The sequence below is a fragment of the Otolemur garnettii genome, unplaced genomic scaffold, assembly GCF_000181295.1.
Source record: "Otolemur garnettii isolate 467f Iridium unplaced genomic scaffold, OtoGar3 scaffold00039, whole genome shotgun sequence".
In the NCBI taxonomy this organism is placed as follows: domain Eukaryota; kingdom Metazoa; phylum Chordata; class Mammalia; order Primates; family Galagidae; genus Otolemur; species Otolemur garnettii.
The window spans coordinates 10,471,760-10,490,585 of NW_003852434.1; the positions used below are offsets into that span (position 1 = coordinate 10,471,760).

The 18,826-nt window shown below is 42.0% G+C and overlaps 1 protein-coding gene across 1 annotated transcript in view; it reads right to left on the bottom strand.

The window, feature by feature from the left end:
* FRAS1 (Fraser extracellular matrix complex subunit 1) overlaps positions 1-18,826 on the bottom strand; it is a 430,037-nt gene that overhangs the window by 41,773 nt on the left and 369,438 nt on the right. Inside the window, exons 56-61 of the mRNA XM_012805310.2 lie at positions 17,595-17,755; positions 16,972-17,119; positions 10,209-10,414; positions 5,639-5,795; positions 3,111-3,311; positions 1,167-1,354 (exon numbers count right to left, since the gene is read on the bottom strand). Coding sequence (XP_012660764.1) covers positions 1,167-1,354; positions 3,111-3,311; positions 5,639-5,795; positions 10,209-10,414; positions 16,972-17,119; positions 17,595-17,755 — 1,061 coding nt within the window. The remainder of the gene's footprint in view (positions 1-1,166; positions 1,355-3,110; positions 3,312-5,638; positions 5,796-10,208; positions 10,415-16,971; positions 17,120-17,594; positions 17,756-18,826) is intronic.

Here is an 18,826-nt window from a genome sequence, read left to right on the forward strand (position 1 = left end):
TTTTTTTATTCTTTGAATTGCATTCCTAAATCAGAGTCCTATCACTTCTGTGAAGAACACTTTCATTTTGCTGCATGTGGATGGCAGTTGTTAGTTTAAAATTGCATTAAATTGTTAATAGTAGGCCGAGCATGGTGGCTCACTCCTATAACCCCAGCACTCTGGGAGACTGAGGTGGGTAGATTGCCTGAGCTCAGGAGTTTGAGACCAGACTGACCAAGAGTGAGGCACCATCTCTACTAAAAATAGAAAAACTAGCTGGGCATTGTGGTAGGCACCTGTAGTCCCAGCTACTGGAGAGGCTAAAGCAACGGAATTGATTGCTGAAGCCCAAGAGTTTGAGGTTGCTGTGAGCTGTGATGCCATGGCATTCCACTGAGGGGGACAGAATGAGACTCTGTCTCAAAATTAATGATAACAATAAAAATAAATAAATCATTAACGGTATGAGGTAGTACATTTGGCAGAAGAATAAACACAGATAGTGTATTTCTTCCACGGTCAAATAAGAGGCACATTTTGAAATCATCTTTCTCTCCTAAGATATAAGACACTAATTGAGGGAGGTTGATTGCTTCCCTGTTACAGGTTAAATTCCCTGTAACTATAAAGGCAGCACATTCATTCTATTCCTTCCAAGTTGGGAAACACAGCCTGGCATTTCTGCAGATTCTTCCTTCGGCAGGTGTGCCGAGGGTGTGGGGCATTTGAGGTGAGGCAGTATTATGCTCTTACTCTTCTAGGGCCCACCAAAGAAATGAGATCAACGGCATTACACTCTGTGTGTCTCAGACTAAGATGTCCACATGATTTGGTCTTCCTCTTAGGTCAGAACAGGGTTTCTCCCCCCCAGCACTACTGACACCTACACCAAATAATCCCTTTTGCCGTTGGGGCTGTCCCACGAATTGTAGGATGTTCAGCAGTGATCCTGGCTTCTGCCAACAAAACCCAGTGTGATAGTTCAGACAGTCGAAAATGCCTCCAGACATTGCCAGATGTCCTCTGGATGGGAGTGGGGGAGGGGGTGCGGGGGGCAGGCCTGCCCTGGTCGAGAGCCCCTGTGTAGAGGAGCAAACAGGTAGAATACCCAGTCCTATTCCTCCCAGTCCCCAGCGACTGTTCACCGAGACCAGCACAGCCAAACTGCAGGTCAAGCAACTCACAATGGGCGGTGCTGGCAATATGAGGCTCCCTGCTGCCTCCTGGTCTAGAATCGTCACTGTGGCAGTGGTCATGTCCCCAAGAACTGCTTCCACTGGGTCATCTGGTCCAAGGACTAGTGAGAAAGATTCATGCCATTCCCGGTCTTCATTGGACAGGATCTCGACTTTAAAAAAAATATGATCCACACCTTTGCCAAGGATAGAATGAGAAGAGAGCAAAGGCCTGGTTAGGGGACATCACCAAGAGAGTGCAGGCTGGCTCTGCTATCATGGTAAAATGTGCCCTTTCTTTTCAGTGATTTCTTATAAACGTGGTGGCTGCTGATCACTTAGCCCCATCTGCAGTGAGTAATCTGTTTTACAGACCAAATTCCACCCGTGGTCGCTGCTCAGTACTGCAGATTTACTACTCAACACCGTCTGACGATTAATGGCCCCTGCCTGATGCTGGCTGGCAGTAATAAAAATCTATGATCCAAAATACACCTCACCCTGGTTAGGAGATTTTTTGCTTAATTTTTCTTCCCCCTTACATTCATGCACAAGCTCCTGTTTGGCTGTGAGTACCTGTGCACACCCCTCGAGGTATCCCCCGTGAAGAGCAGCTCAGAGGTTACCTGCCACCACAAGGACAGTGATGTGGAGGGTGAGTGGTGGGAAGGGGGTGAGGGCTCAAACCTGAGAGACCTCCTTTCTTTTCTGCAAAATGATTCCCTAAAGGTGAAAATATCCCTGGTGGAGTTAAGGTCCCCTTCATCCCCTCCCGCAGACATCTGGGCTAGGTCACTGCTTCTAGACCTATGGGTTGAGATCCCTTTGAGGGTCAAATGACTGTTTCACAGGGGTCGCCTAAATACACCCTGCATATCAGATATTTACATTATGATTCATAACAGTAGCAAAATTACAGTTATGAAGTAACAATGAAAATAATTTTATGGTTGGGGGTCACCACAACATGAGGAACTGTATTAAAGGGCTGTGGCATTAGGAAGGTTGAGAACCACTGCTCTAGACCTATCTTTCCCCCAGATCCTTATGTAGAAGAGGAATAAAGAAAGACAGGTGGGGAAGGAGGACATCACTTTTCCAGGAAACATCAACCAGACACACCTGCAGACACAGCTGCAAACCTGTACCACTCCAGGGAGGCAGGAGGAATACACAGAGAGCTCTACCCCAGCCCCCTCATTTTGGAGGGAGTCATTCTCTCTCTCTACTGGCCAAGACCTCTCTGACCAGTTGTTGCCCATTGCTGGGTACTCTGAGAATGGTGCCATGATCTTGACCCATGAAAAACAACCTACCACACAATTTGACCTGTTTCCTATCTCACTCCCTTCATCCCCCATCACATTAATTTATCTAACAGTTAAACAGCTAGTTGGGACCTGAATCCCACTCTCTGAGATAAAGCTGTTTTGGAAAGCCCAAAAGCACATCCCATTTCTCAGTAGCTGTTAACCCACCTGCAGGCACAGATTGTGCCTTCCAGACTTTAGTTATCCTGGAAAGACCTAGCCTAGGGCTTTGCCCCAATGTTTGCCAAACACCAGCAGTCATGTGCATTTTTTTTAATTAAATCAAGTGCTATCAACTCAACTAAATCTTAAGCTCACCAAAAAAAATATTTTTAAAAGAACCCAGATGCACAGCATGATCTGACATTAAGGGATCTATTTTTTTCTTGCCGTTGTTACTAATTAAAAATTTTACCTGTAATCTCACATGTGTGCTTAATAAGTGCTTCATGCTGTTGGAACTACTGTTTCCCTTTTTGTGTTTTTCTGCTTATTCCTCCTTAAATCAGTGGTTCTCAACCTTCCTAATGCCACGAACCTTTAATACAGTTCCTGTGGGTCGTGACCCACAGGTTGAGAACCGCTGCTTTAAATACAAGGCATTGTCTATTAAACCCTCAGATTGGGATTGGCGTTCATTTACCAGGACTGAACTTTAGGACGCGGCTCTTCGGGTAATAATCTACACCAGACTGGGCAGACCCGTCCCGCGTGCTACAGCGAATCTTGGAGGTCCTGTTCAGATCCCCTCTGCGGATCACCTTGACATTCAGAATTGCAATGGCATCTGGCCCCGCAGGTTCCCGAACTTGGTACGCAGCTTCTTCAAATTCAATGGTGGGGGCTAAGGAAGCAAAAACAAGAGAGTTAGAATAGCGCAGAGGACTCGGACTCCCAGGAAAACACCTTATCATGGAAAGAGGGAATTGTTTACATTAGGTAACAATACAAAGGCAAAAGGGCTTCTGGACATAAAACTCAATCAGTATTTCCCACTAAGCCATGTTTTGGAAAAATAAATCTATCTGTGACCCTGTAGGAGTTATTTTTCACACATTCCGTATGAAAAGCGATACAATGGGGCAAATATTTTTCGAGACTTTGAAATGCATGATGTCCAAGTTCCCATGATGGCCTCAGAATTCACTGAGTGTTTTTAAATTTGTACAGTTTATTAAGGTACTGAGATATGGCAGGCGTTTGATAAATATCTGTTGCATCAGTCAGCTTTTCACTTATGAAATGTGAATTTCTCAGGCTTGTAATTCAACTCTTTTATGTACTACTTACATTTGCCCAGTTCTTCTCTCATCTGGTCTTTTGGATACTCCCAGCCCATGTTCTCACTGCTCTATCCTCAGCTTTTCCTAACTTTTCTTGAGCTATATAACAAAATGTGGATATTTTCAGTGCCTGGCTACAAGAATAATTAAGGAACACAAGACTTCCTAATGCAGTGTTCTCAACCCTCCTAATGCTGCGGCCCTGTAATGACAGTTCCTGTGTGTTGCTACCTGCAGGTTGAGAACTGCTGTCCTATGCAAACTGCTTTGAGGTACTGTTCTCATTGCTAGGAAATTATTAATATCATGTAATAATTTATCAATTTTTACCAGAATATTCAAATCATACCCTCTTTTCTATATCTCACAGGGAAGGGCGGGGTGGTGGTGCAAGAGAGAATAAGATAAAAAGATGGAAAATTTGAGAGTAATTACACATTTTATACCATTTTTAGTATACATTATAGAATATTGCCAAAATTTCTAATCTTTATGTTTGTTTCATTCTCTTTACCTTTTATTATTTATTTATTTATTTATTTGAGACAGAGTCTCACTATGTTGCCCTGGGTAGAGTGCTATTGGCCATCACAGCTCACAGCAACCTCCAACTCCTGGGCTCAAGCGATTCTCTTGCCTTAGCCTCCCAAGCAGCTGGGACTACAGGCTCCCGCCACAATGCCAGCTATTTTTTGTTGTTGTAATTGTCATTGTTGTATGGCAGGCCTGGGCTGGATTCGAACCGATAGCTCTGGAGTATGTGGCTGGGGCCCAAGCCTCTTGAGCTACAGAAGCCGAGCCCTCTTTACCTTTTAGAAACTCAAACCTTTCTAATTGTAGAAGATAACCCTCATTTGTGACTTCATAGTTTTCAATAAGAATGCTCTTTGAAGCCTAAGAGGGTTGTTGCAACATAGTGTAAATTTGTTACCCATTAGAGCCTCAATCACTGGGTTTTCTGGGTGCCTGGGACAGGTTCACTTTGGGCTTTGATCCTGAGTTTCCTTGGGTAAAGGACTAATTTAACTTCAAGACAGGCTTTTCTTATTTTATACAATGTCCAAGTTAGCTCCTAATTTTTAATTAGAAACCCAAAGTTTCTCTCTGACTCTCATGGTAGTTACAATTATACATTCTAGAATCAGATACAATATGGTTTACATCCAGTTTTGCTATATAGAGTTATGTAACCAAGAGTATAATTTATATACTTTGCTGAGGTTCACCCAGTCTATAGGGATAATCACACCTACCTCAAGGGATTACTTTCAGGATTAAATTAAATAATATAAATGGTTATCATAATTCTTGGCATACAGCAAATATTCAATAAAAACACTTATTATGTCTAACAGTATCTCTTCACTTATTAAAATATCTATTTTAGAAAAAAAAAATTATGTCCCAATTTGAAGCAAGGTTTGTCTTCCTTGATGCCTGAGCCATTCTTTGACAACCCTGACTATAGAGTTTAAATTTTTTTAGGTTAGTAGGCTAAATCCATTAGAGAGAAGAAAACTGAGAAATTAAGACTTTTCTGGGAAGGTGGCATGTTTTAGATCAGTTCAGGCAACTGTATTTGCAGTCCTGCTCCTGAACTACAGGGATTTACATGGTTTTAATTCTCTGTTTTAGCATTTCTGTCCTTGCCTTTAAACAGACCCATTCCTTATCTCTCGGCAATGTGGTGGGGAGCAACGAGATTAAAAATACCCATGACCTTACTGGAGTTCTATACAAATGGATCGTTTGGGCCAATATTTTATATATTTATAGATGGCCATTTGTAGGCACTCTTACAGCACTTGCATTTCTCAAAACACTAATAATCACATTATTAAGAAAATGTTAGTTTATGTCCCCTCATCCTAAGAGGAGCTTCTGTTACCATCTTCATCATTGGATATGGTGATGGTGACCATGGTATTCTTTCCAATTCTAGCTCCACTCCAGTGGTTTCCAAGAGGATGTCCGAGGTAGACCCTGAACTGTTCCTCTGGCTCAAACATGGAGTCATCGTGGATATAGACAGTACAGTTCTTCACCTACAGTCATGGACACAAGATAAATTACAATTTATAGCAAGATATCAGTGAGCTGATACAAATTTAAAAGGTTTTGTTCATAAAATAGAATGTCTAAATTTAATCATTCATGCCTAACTGTGACCTACATATATCTGAAGACTTGTGTTAGAACTTTCCAAACCATTCTGAATTACTGGTGATGAGATATAAAAAACAGGAGCAATGTATATCATGAAATACTCTTCAGTCATAAAAAAGATGAAGACTTTATACTTTTTGTATTTACCTGGGTGGAGCTAAAGAATGTCCTTCTTAGTAAAGTGCCCCAAGAATGGAAAAACAAACATCTTGGCTTGGTACCCGTAGCACACTGGTTATGGTGCCAGCCACAATGCACTGAGGCTGGTGGGTTGGAACCTGGCCCGGGCCAGCTAAGCAACAATGACAACTACAACAAAAAATAGCCAGGCATTGTGGCAGGTGCCTGTAGTCCCAGCTCCTTGGGACACTGAGACAAGAGAATCACTTAAGCCTAAGAGTTTGAGGTTGCTGTGAGCTGTGACGCCATAGCACTCTACCAAGCACAACATAGTGAGACCTTGTCTCAAAAAAAAAACCAAAATAAAATAAAAACATCTATGTACTCAATATTAATTTGAAACTAGTAGATTAACAACTACACGCCCACATGCAAGGAAAAACAATTAAATTCAAGAAAAGGGGAGGAAGATGGGGATAAGGGTGTCAGTAAGCTCCGTCCTACCTACGGAGTGTGACATAGGAGTGTATGGCACACCTGCTGGGTGAAGGGCTCAGCTACAACGCAGAGGTTTCCTAACACATACAAACAATGTAACCTAATCATATGCACCCTTATATTAATCTGAAATAAAAAAAAATAGAATTTAGAATCAATTTTCAGCAACCCCCCCAAAAATAAAAAAATAAAATAGTGGCTCTTCAAAGAGAGAGAAAGAGAGAGAGGAAGAAAAAAAAAAAACAGAAAAAGAAGATCCGTAAACAGCCCTCTCAAAAGCACCTGTAGAAAATTTGTGTGCTTCCCCACGTTTTGTTTGCTTGATACATTTGTACATATTATAACAGGTGGATTTCTGATGATAGGAGTTTAACATATTGATTAAACTTCCTGGAGAGCTGAATAATGTTATTTTTTTTCTTTGTAAAAATTAAATAGTATTATAAGGAACTCAGAAAGGCTTCACGTTAGGTTAAAGATACTTTTAAATGCTAAAGAATTCTCAAATCTGCTTCATCTCATCTGAAAACTGCTGATTCCTGAAAGTCTGAGAGCACAATCCAGACCCCTTCTGGATGGAAAGAAATGAAATATTTCCCAAATGGAATATTCTCTAGTGAGGACTGTATCTGTGAGAAAATGTAAAATAAGGTCACAACATCTTAGATGACACAGCAGCCTCAATAGTAGAGTTATGTGATGAGAAGTGGGATATTTTTAGTTGGACAATTTAAAATCCACTATCCAAGAGCATTGCAAGGGCTATGTGAGCAGAGAGAAGTTTCACTCTCACACCTCCTCAGTCAGACTGACTGGTGGGAGGGCAGCCCTCGGGGCATTTCTGTGTGACCTGCTAACCTAGTTTTACCCTGCCAACCTAGTTTTACCTCCTAAAGAATTTTGTGGGTTTTTTTTCTCTCCCATCTTTCTTACAGTAAGAATTCCTTATGGAAAGCACACATTTAGTAGTTACTCTTCAGATCTTAAAAAATAAAAAGGATGGTTCAGCCACCTGTCTCAGCGTGTAGGGTGCTGGCCACATACACTGGAGCTGGCGGGTTCCAACCCAGCCTGGGCCCACCAAACAAAAATGACAATTGCAACCAAAAAATAGCCGAGTGTTGTGACAGATGCCTATTGTCCCAGCTTCTTGGGAGGCTGAAGCAAGAGAATCACTTAAGTCCAAGAGCTGGAGGTTGCTGTGAGCCGTGACACCATGACACTGTACCCAGGGGAACATAGTAAGACTCTGTCTCAAAAAAAAAAAAAAAAGACATTTTCTTGAACGACAAGTTACAGAGACATGTGGTTAACAAGGCAAAGAAAATGAAGATTCCAAAATGTGCTTGGAAATAATAACAGATTATCCCATGTGTAAAATATAGATTATTATGCTGTATCTTCCTTATAATTTTATTAAATTAAAAACTATCTCTGGGATAGGCAGAGAATTATCTTTTGAACTTAAGACAAATGCAGACATGCAGATTCAAGGCTAATGATTATATCTATAGCATTTGTGTTTTAGAATACATGTTTTAGCAAAGTAAAACTCCCATAAGGTATGTAACAAAGACAAGGCTTTGTGATTCCGAGGTGTGTAAATGTCGTGAGATCCCTGAAGAAGGGAGCTATCACTGCTTTTGGTAGTAAAGATGGACAGAAGGAAGAATCTGGGGGGTCTGCTGTGGGGATGGTTTTCTGATGCGAAACTTCCAAAGGACTATCACAAGGCAAAATGTTGATACATTTGATTCTATCAAAATTGAAGATTTCTGTTCAACTAAGAACACCATATTCGAAGGTAACAGATAAGTGGCAGAGAGAGAAAAGATGTCTAAAATATCTAAAATGTCTAAAACTGGAAAGAAATTAATATTTAGGATATACCAGAAAGTGTGACAAATCAATGAGAAAAAGACAATACAATAAAATAGGGAACAAAGGATAATAACAGTCTTCTAAGCTAATTGGAAATTCACTAAGCTAACAGGCATATAAAATATTAGCAAGTAGAGAAATATGAATTCAAATGAAATATAAGTATATATATGAAATTAGCAAAAATTCAAAAGGTGAATAATGCTAAGTGGTAGAGAGGATATAGGGTTATAGCAACCCTCATGCACTTCTAGCGATATTCTGGGAGGTATTCTGACACAATTATTTCAATTAAGCATATGGGTGTCCTGCAGTCCAGCAATTTTTCATCTACACATGGAAATTCTCACTCAGGTCTTAGTGGACGTGTATGAGGATGTGCACAGAAGTGTCATTTATGGAAACGGAGTGTTAGGAGGCAAGTGGGCACCACCACTGATGTTCCAAACAGCTGCCTGCTGTGAGCATGTGGGTAACAGATGGTAGAGATGCACCATGAAATATTAAGAACTAAGAGATTAGATGGATATGGAAACAACACAGAAAGATGTTAAAACATACTGCTGAGTAAAATCAGCAAAAGATAAAGAGCTAGCACAGTAGCATGTCATAAATTAATAATCGCACACACAAAGGAATAAGGATTTCTTAAGAATAAATACAAACTAAGAGAGACACGTTAAATAAGACTGACAGGTGGGGAAGATCATGTGACTGGAGATGGGGGTAAAAGGAATAAACCAACCAAAATAAGAGCAGGGGCTTGTACCAACCAATGAGGACATGTGCCTTGAACCAAGGGGTGCAACTGACTCAATTATCTGAAACTGGGATTAAAAAAATGAGGAAATGTGATTCTGACTCAGTATGTACCTCTGACGTACACCGAGGTGGCAGGTTTTGATTCTGGTGCAGCCATATTTAGTGGTGAGTTTCTATATTCATACGCATGGCTTCTCATGCACACCTCCAAGAGAATACGCCATTGACTTTAATCTGCTCAACATCTAACGTGGTTCTACGCTAAGATGTGTGTTGCCCTGGGATGGGGGTGCAGGCGCTAGAGAACTGTCTCTTTCTCTCTAAGTAACCCTGGTGGACTATGCTCATCTCTCACAGAGTTTTAGATTCATTTGATTCTGCTGAGTTCTAAACATGTCACAGTCATCTAAACTTCCCAGCTCAACCAAGCTATGTATATCTGGTGGTAAGTGGAAGACAAAGAAGGAACAGACGACGTTATTGAAACTACTATCCATTACAGCTGACCCTTGGACAACAAAGGTCTAGACTACGCAGACCCGCTTAGATGTAAACTATCTTACACCTCTGCTGTTCTGACGTGGCGAGACCAACCCCTCCTCTTCTTCCTTTCCTTTAGCTGACCCAGCATGAAGACTTTTATGATGATCCACGATTTCACTTAATGAACAGTGAATATATTTTATTTTTCTTAGGATTTTCTAAACATTTTTTTCTATCCAGCTACTTTACTGTAAGAATATGGTATACAACACAAATAACATGCAAAACACATGTTAATGGAGTGTTTATAAGTAAGGTTGCCAGTAAACCATAGGCTATTAGTAGTTAAGTTTGGGGGGAATGAAAAGTTACACACAAATTTCTGACTGTACAGGGGCTCAGCATCCCTCACCCCTCCATTATTCAGGGCTCAACTTAAATAAGAAAATCTTGAAAATTCTTGGAACTTGTCTGAATTATTTCACTGTAGACCAAGGCACCAAGGAAGAAGAGAATCCCATCTCTCAGCTACCACGGAATCCACTTACCTTCTCCCCTTTCAGAAATGTAATCCGTGAAGAATCTGCATCTCGTCTCTCTTCAAAGTCCTCGGTGACCTGAGCAGAGTGGCTCTGAGTGTAACACCTCACTGAGGACTCGTAGCTCAGATCTCCGCTCCGGATGATGGGAATGTGCAGGACTCCCTCCTTCTCCCCCACCAGGAGCAAGTCCTTAGTAAACTGCATGCTGGGCACTGGGTGGGCAGACAGGAAGACAGGCACTGTTAGTGGGAGACGCAGGGGTGCAGGGCCACAGGCCTTCTCAGTCCCTACTTGGCCACTTGGCAGCAGGAGTCCATGGACGGTCAGCGTAGGCTGGCAAGTCACAGTGATAAGTGAATTTCAAAACATGCTGCCGTTCTTCCAGATAAGAGAACTGCTTTCACTGTGAGTATGGTGTCAATGAACTAGAATAAATTAATTTTGCACCTGCCTTCATTCAATTTCAAGATGGATCACCATCTCAAATATAGGCAGGTAATGGAAGCAAAGAAATGGGACAGGTGTGAGAAAAATTTTGATAGTGACTTGAGTACTCAAAAGAGTTCACTTTCCTTCTTAGGGCTCCAAGAAGGAAACAGCAGGGCAAGTCTCGAGGTGGGGCCAGGGGTACCGTAGGGAAGGGTGGGGACATGGTGAAGGAGGGGAGGACAGCTTCTGCTTAGAGGGCGGAGGTGTTTTGTTGCCAGATCTTTTTATTTTCAAACCAAGCCAGCGGTCTGGATTTTTATGTGATAGCTCCCAGATTTTAAAAAAGCAAACAAAATAATCAAAGGAAATTCCCTGTAATCCAAAGCTATTTGGGTCTAATACAACACGTCCACAGGCTGACTGGCCAGCGGGCCCTCATCTGCACCCTCTCCTACAGAGTCACTGCTCCTTCGGAGACTCAAATCCTCACTTGACTTCAGGAAGTTACCACAGCCAAATCGTGGTTAAAAACCAGGACTTCAGATGAGACAGGCCAGAATTTCCTTTCCAGCCCTGTTTCTTATTAGCAGTTACATATGGCCATGTTACTTAGATTTCCTGAGCCTTGGGATTTTTTTTCATATATAAACTGGAAATACTAGTATCTAACATAGAATTGTTGGTAGGATCGAATTTAAGGAGATAATAAATGCGTGATACCCAATATCACGCCTGGCTTATAGTAGGCACTCAGATTTCGATAGGAATTAATATATCACAGTTTGTAGTTGACCGCCAACTCCAGGATTCTCAATACGAAGGATCTTTTTTTTCGCTTTACTTCCTAAAATATCTACTATAATGTTCTGTATTAAGATATTTCTCTTTCCAAGCCCAGTGTTTTATTGACTGCTGGTTACTAATTTCTTTATAAACACTGCAAAGAGTCATATGTCAAAGCCTCCTAAGGAAGAACTAAGTCTCTGGGGTGGTAGGACGCTGGCCACCTCCTGGGTGTGCCCTGTGGAACCTGAAAGGAAGGACCGGGGGTGGGCATAAGCACCCACATATTCCACAACTCAGTTCGTGGGAAGCTGTTTGCTTTCAACCTACCCCCTCTGAGAACTATTGGCTCTGGCTAAAAGCAAACCATCCCATCATCTGGGGAAACCTTCATGGTTGCTAATTATATTAATAATATCACTAAATAAAAAGCCAAAAGATAACCTTTTAAAAGAACACCAGACCTAAAGAAAATGGGACCTCTGTGGTGTGAGGTCCTGTATGTCACCCAGGAAAGTGCTCTGGGCTGTTAACAGGTGGGTGGCAATGACACCACAGAGCAGAGGAGGACAGGAAAGGAGCTTGGAGCTCCCTGCTGGGAAAAGGCAACACAAGCAAGGAAGCTTTTCTGCTTACTGCTGATGTCTGAGGCTTAGATGGACTTCCCTTACTGGCCTGACAGGCCACAAGCTGAGAAAGTTAAAGGCTAAAGTGGTTGTGTTTAGGTATTGTCATGCATTAATCAATGCTGAGTTCCTCCTGAGCTGAAGAGACTCCTTTGTCTCCCCCTTTAACAAGATACTCGCCCTCACTTCTATCCCTGTATGGGGAGGGAGGCAGGGAGAAGACAGAGAGAAAGAAAGAGAAAAGGAAGGAAGTGGCCAGGTCTCCTGATCGCCTGTCCAGAAGTCGTCAGCCCTTAGGCAGAGCCCAGAGGCAGAGCCCAGCAGCCCAGCCCAGCAGCCCAGCCCAGCTCCAATAGGTCTATGCACAGGGTTAAGGTGTCAGCCAGGCATGTGTCCGGGCCTTTCATCTTTCATACATATTATTTAAGCGTTTTCTGAGCAACCTGGAAGGCAGTGCAGTCCCCAGGAAGTGGCAGCCCTGGCCCTGGGAGTCAGTTTCCCTGACCACAGAGCCCCTCTCTTTCCACACTGATGGGGAAAAAACCTGTATGATGGAGGTCACCCCACCACGGCAATGGGCTCACACTGGTTATGCTGCACTCGTTGTTAGCACTTCTCATAGAACTCTGATTGTACATGGCCCATTTACAGCTCAAGCCTATAACCCAAGCACTCCAGGAAGCTGAGGTGGGTCAACAGTGAGACCCCGTCTCTAAAACTAGCTGGGTGTCATGGCAGGCACCTGTAGTCTCAGCTACTGGGGAAGCTGAGGCAAAAGGATTGCCTGTGCCCAAGACTTTGAGGTTGCTGTGAGCTATGACGTCACAGCACTCTACTGAGGGCAACAAAGTGAGACTCTGCCTCAAAAAAAAAAAAAAAAAAAAGAAAGAGAAAAGGAAAGGGAAGGGAAGGGAAGAGAAGAAAGGAAAAGAAAAGGTAGCATGGTAGGATATGAAACCAGAAGGTTGGACTTGGATAGAGAAACCTGGGTTTTAATTAGGGCTTCGTTATCTCCATTCTGTATGATCTATATAGATTATTCAACCTCAATGCCACAAGCTGAAGGATGGCTATAAGAATTAGACATAACGTATGTAGGACCTTTCCACCCTAGAACTGTACATCAGACAGACTCAACAAAAGTTAGTTATTACTAGGAAAAAAGAAAAACTTTAGACATACATGTTGGTTTCTCCAGATATTAATACTACACTTCGGGTGTTTTGCTTATTTCCACTGATTTTCAGTTTCCTTATCTACTAAATAAAAACAAAAGTAAAATCACGGGGTTTTAAGCATGTGAATTATGTTTAATGGATCGCTCTGTAGACTCTGAAGTAACATGCAATATTAAATAGTGTAATTGTTATAAATCTTGTTTGTGGTTTAAAAGTCAATATTTTGTGAATCACAGACATAAATGTAAACTTGAAGCTATAAAACTTCTGTATCCTTCGGATAGGCAAAGATTTTCTGAGCTACAACACTAAAAATATGATCTGTAATAGAAAAATTGATAAATGGGACTGCTTCAAAATGAAAAACGATGGCTCTTTGAGAGACATTGTTTACAGAACAAAAAGACAAGCAACAAATTGGGATAAAATATTTGTAAAACACAGATCTTTGTCCAGAATCTACAACAATGCAATAATAAAGGAAAAACAAGTCAAAAATAGGGCAAATATTAGAATTCCACTTCACTAAAGAAGATGTATGGATGGCACAAACACACAAAAAGGTGCCAATGTCATTAGTCAACGAGAAATCACTTTATCTGTTTATTTATTTGGAGACAGAGTCTCACTGTCACCCTAGCTAGACACGGTGCATGGAGTTATCAAATAATAGCTAATAGCAACCTCGAACTCTTGGTGTCAAGTGCCTGCCTGTGCCTCCCAAATAGCTGGGACTACAAGTGCCTGCTACCACACCTGGCTAATTTTTCTATTTTTTGTAGAGATGAGGTCTCGCTTTGCTCAGGCTAGTCTTGAACTGCTAAGCTCAAGGGATCCTCCTGCCTCAGCCTCCCAGAGTGTTAGGATTACAGGCATGAAACACTGTGTCCAACCAGGGAAATCACTTTAAACCACAAGATATCACTACATACCTATTAGAATAACTTTATCGTTTCGATTTTAGTATATGTGCTGCTGAAGCAAGCACTAGAATAACTTTTAAAAAACACTAAAAGGTGACAATATCAAACGTACACTTACCATGTCACCCATCAACCTCCTTCCTAAGTATTTATCCCAGAGAAATGAAAACCTACATTCACATAAAAACCTATGTGCAAATAATTGTATCCTCTTCAGTCATAATTGCCAAAATCTTGAAGCAATCTAAATGTCATTCAACAGATGAATGGCTAAACAAACTCTGGTATGTCCACACAATGGAAACCATTCAGTAATAAATGAAATGAACTACTCATATATGTAAGATCATGCAGAACTCTCAAAGGCATCTTTCTAAGAAACCAAACTCAAAATGGCACATAGCATGGTTCCAATTACATGACATTCTAGAAAAGGCAAAATAACAGGAACAGAAAACAGATCAGTGGCTGCCAGGGCTTGCGCCTGGAGAGAGGCTGACTACAAAGGGGCATGAGAGAATTCTGTGGAGTGCGGAACTGTTCAACATCTGGATTGTGGCGGTGAGCACATCACTGCACGCATTTGCCAAAACTCAGAGAACGGTACACTAAATAGGGTGAGTTTTCATTTATGAAAGTTATACTTCCATAAACTTGGCTTTCAAATAACTTACCATTATTCTGGATGCAGGTGTATATGTATGTGTGTATGATATACATATATGTATGTATATAAATATATATAAATATATATATTTTCCTCCTAGAGGAAACAAAAAACCTGGCTAAAATGGTGTCTCTAGGCCAGGTGCAATGGCTCACAGCTGTAATCCCAGCAATGTGGGAGGCCAAGGCAGGAGGATTGTTTGAGCTCAGGAGTTTGAAACTAGCCTAAGCAAAGTGAGACTCTGTCTCCACTAAAAATAGAAAAAACTTTGCCAGGGTGGTAGCAGGTGTCTGTAGTCCCAGCCACCTGGGATTCCTCCTACTATGTGGGAGGCTGAACTGGGAGGATCACTTGAGCCTGGGAGTTTGAGGTTGCTGTGAGCTAGGCTGATGCCACAGAACTCTGGCACTAGTGACAAGAGTGAGACTCTGTCTCCAAAAAAAATAATAATAAAATAAAATAAAATAGGTGTCTTCTAGTATTGGGTGCTAGAGAATTGGGAGAAAGGAATAGAAGGAAGATTTAATTTTCATAGTAAACTCTTTTTGCCATTTAAATTTTTTATCATGATATAAGGGTTGTCTGGAAAGTATCCAGCCACACATGTCTCTTATTTTTCACATTACATGGCTGAATACTATCTGGATGGCCCATGTATATATAAGTTATTTTAGAATAATAAAAGCATCAAAAATTATCCTGCTGGGCTGCCTGAGGACTTTTCGGGCACTGGAAATTTAATTCTGGGCTCTATGGTCACCTGCTGGGGCCCTCCCTGAAGTTTTGATTTGATCTTTTCCATTTAACTCTAGAACCCACAGAATGAATTCTAAAGTTCTGATAATTCTAAATTTCATCAGTTCTTTCCGAGAACCAGCTGTCTGTACCTGTCCTTCCTCAGGTCACTTAGGTCACAACATTTTCTTTATATTCCTGTCTCTATGCATGCCTGCACACCTCCTACAGTACTGCTGATGTTTGCTTTCTAAAGCAAAAATCACACCCTTCTGTAGGACGGAGCACAGGGTTAAGAAGCTAGACACTAAGGACAGAGTAATCTGGGATAAAGTCAAGAACCACTGCCGACCCTGAATACTGAAAACAATATTTGCTAGACACAGCCTAGTGTCCCAGCCCTAAGTCATATATTAGCAGAGATAAGATGTAGGCAAAACAGAAGTGCAGCAAACAGAACATGTTCAGAGTTTAATCATGCAGCTAAAGATACACTAGGTTTTTTTTTTTTTAACCTTTATTCTCTCTTGGAAGCTTTCTGCTGTGCTGAACTTTCTCATGCCTGAGACTTCAATAACAGCCAGTGAGGAACACTGGAGGGGGCCGCATCCTTGTCTCTCCTGTGGAGTGCTTGCTGGTATTGGCCCCCCGGCTCCCTCAGCTCAATGCTGATTGACTGAGTAGGTGCTATGCATTTGCATCAAGTCACGCCAACACTGCTCCTCTGTGTCTAAGTATGTATTGCTCCCTTTGCTCCCTAGATCCCTAGCTTAGGGACATAGGGTCTCTCAGAATGGACAGGTCAGTGTCGCTGGGGATAACTGGAATCTTCATCATGCCTGAACCTGTCTTTCCATTCATTCATCTATTTGCTTCCTGCCATTTTCAAAGAAAAAGTGTCTCCCTCCCTCCCAAATATGCATCTCAACATGTTATTCTTTGCACATACTACATCTCTCCCCACTCAAATACCCTCTCCTTTATTAACCATTAGGTGACTACTATCACACCTAAAGAGTCTTCTTAAATATCACCTCTTCAGAAATCTATGACTTTTCCCACAGACGGTTACTGTTCGGTTCTCTCTGCTCCCACAGTACTGGACTTATAATACCATTGGGTCCTTTATCACGCTAGATTCTAACTTTTCTGTTTCATGTTCTGCACTTCCAACTAAACACTGAACTTCTTGAGGACAGAACACAAAGCTTGTACACCTCTTCGTGCTTGGCAGAGCATCAGAGAGATGCATGGTACTTGTCCATGTTTCTAAGTAAAAGCGTGTGCATCTTGGCTTGAGCACCTATGTGCACACACACACACGTTTCTTCAGTGAAAATGTCAATGAGTTCCAATGTTACATATGTGGAAGTTAAAAAAAAACAGAAATGTAGTTTGAACCGCCAGCTGGCACCCCCAATCTCTTACCATCTTGGAATGTGTCATTAATTGCAATCACGGCCTGGAAGGGTTTGGTCAGTTCGGCCCCTTGTGCTGAGCTGAGGAAAACCACAAACGTCTCTAGTCCTTCAATTACTGGGTACTGAGTGTCATCCAAGATAGTCAAGGTGCAAAACTAAGAGAGAAATCAAAGCACACGTCACAGCGGGCCCAACACCAAATGCCCATTTGCCTTTGGGAGAACAGAACCAAGTGGCACTTTCCTTTCTTTGGTGGTCTTGAAGCAAATCTTTTGAAAATCCATAAAATGATAATTACTTTCTTACATGCTCCCAGGAGTTTGTTCTAAGTATTTATATCAAGCAAGGGAAGTCTCTATCCTAAACCTGTGATGCCATCATGTGATGTCAAAGATGTGATGTGCAGAGTTTTTAGAAGATCCTCTCATAAGTTTGTTTTCTTGCTTACATGTTTGTTTTTAAAGAAAGGAAGGATAATACATTTATGTTTTTAAAGAAAGGAAGGATAGTATTAAAAATATTACAAAGGGAGTTTAGAGTCCTCAAAAGAGCTTGGAAAATAGACTAAACACAACATTCACAGATCACTGGCCCTGTGACTCCGTGGTGCTCTGACTGTTGAATACGCACCTGCTCAGTGACACCAGGCCCGAATTCCACCTTCCTAGAGCTGGGAACGTAGTCAACTCCAGGAGTGGCAGAAGCTGGGTCTGATGGCCGTGTTGCACACCACACAGATGTGAAAGTGGACAGGTCAGTGCCATGGCGGATAACTGGAATCTTCATCGTGCCTGAATCAAGATCAATAGAGATGCCAATGGTCAACCTTCAGCCAGAAGACAAATGTCGTCCCTCACTGCAATGGTGGCAGCTTCGTCCCACTCAGCTCATCTAACCCCACTTCAGTGACTGAAGTGCCCACATCCCTTCTGAGGAAGGCTGGGAGGTGTTACTACCCTACTTTTCACTGACACTAAGACCAGACAGAGCCCTAGGGGAGGGCTCAGGGAGGTGGTGCTGGAGGGAGCCCTGGGGAGGACATTCTCGGCTTCAGAGGGGAGACTGTTCATGGGAGAACAATGCACTTCAGGGGGAAGGGTGCCCTGAAAAACTTCTCAAACCTGTTTAGGGAGAAGAAACTCAGAGAGCAGGGCCTCAGGGGTGAGCTGGAAAACAGTCAATTTAGGAGGAACCAGCTAGGGGACTCTGTGGGGCCTGAAGCTAAATGTTCCTAATTAAAAGTCCCTAACTGGGTCTATCTCCCTATTTCTTCAAAGCACATGTCATTACTTAAACCATGTATGTGCTTGTTGTTTATCTAAGGGATGAAGCTCATCTCTGGTCCGCTGTGACATCGTTCCTTGTAGTGTCCTAAAGATATTTAGTTGTTTTTACAATCAAAGTCAGAGAAAAGCTCCATGAAGACCCTATTGATCACCACATTTTATACCCAATAGACTGTGCGGTGGAATGTAGTCATGGCTACTGGGTGTGTAGGAAAGGAAACGTTCGTAGCAGGAAGGTCTGGGTTCTATCTAATCCAGCTCTGCCTCATATCAGCATCTGCATCTTTGATGAGTTCTTTAAGCTCTCTGGGCTTCCATTCACTTGTCTATATAACGTTTTCTTTCTCTCCCCTTTTTCCCCTCACCTAGCCCCAGACAAAGCCAAATATTCTATACAAGATGTCTATCTCTTCCACAGAAGATTAAGTGAAAATGCCTGGAATACACAGGGTGTTCTGCCTCGCATTCAGTAAGTGCTCAAAAATATCAGTTCCCAGTATCCCTCAGAATCCCTTTACAGAGGCAAAAGGCCCACTCAGGATCAGATCAGTAGCTGCTCAGCAAAGCTGCTGCCCC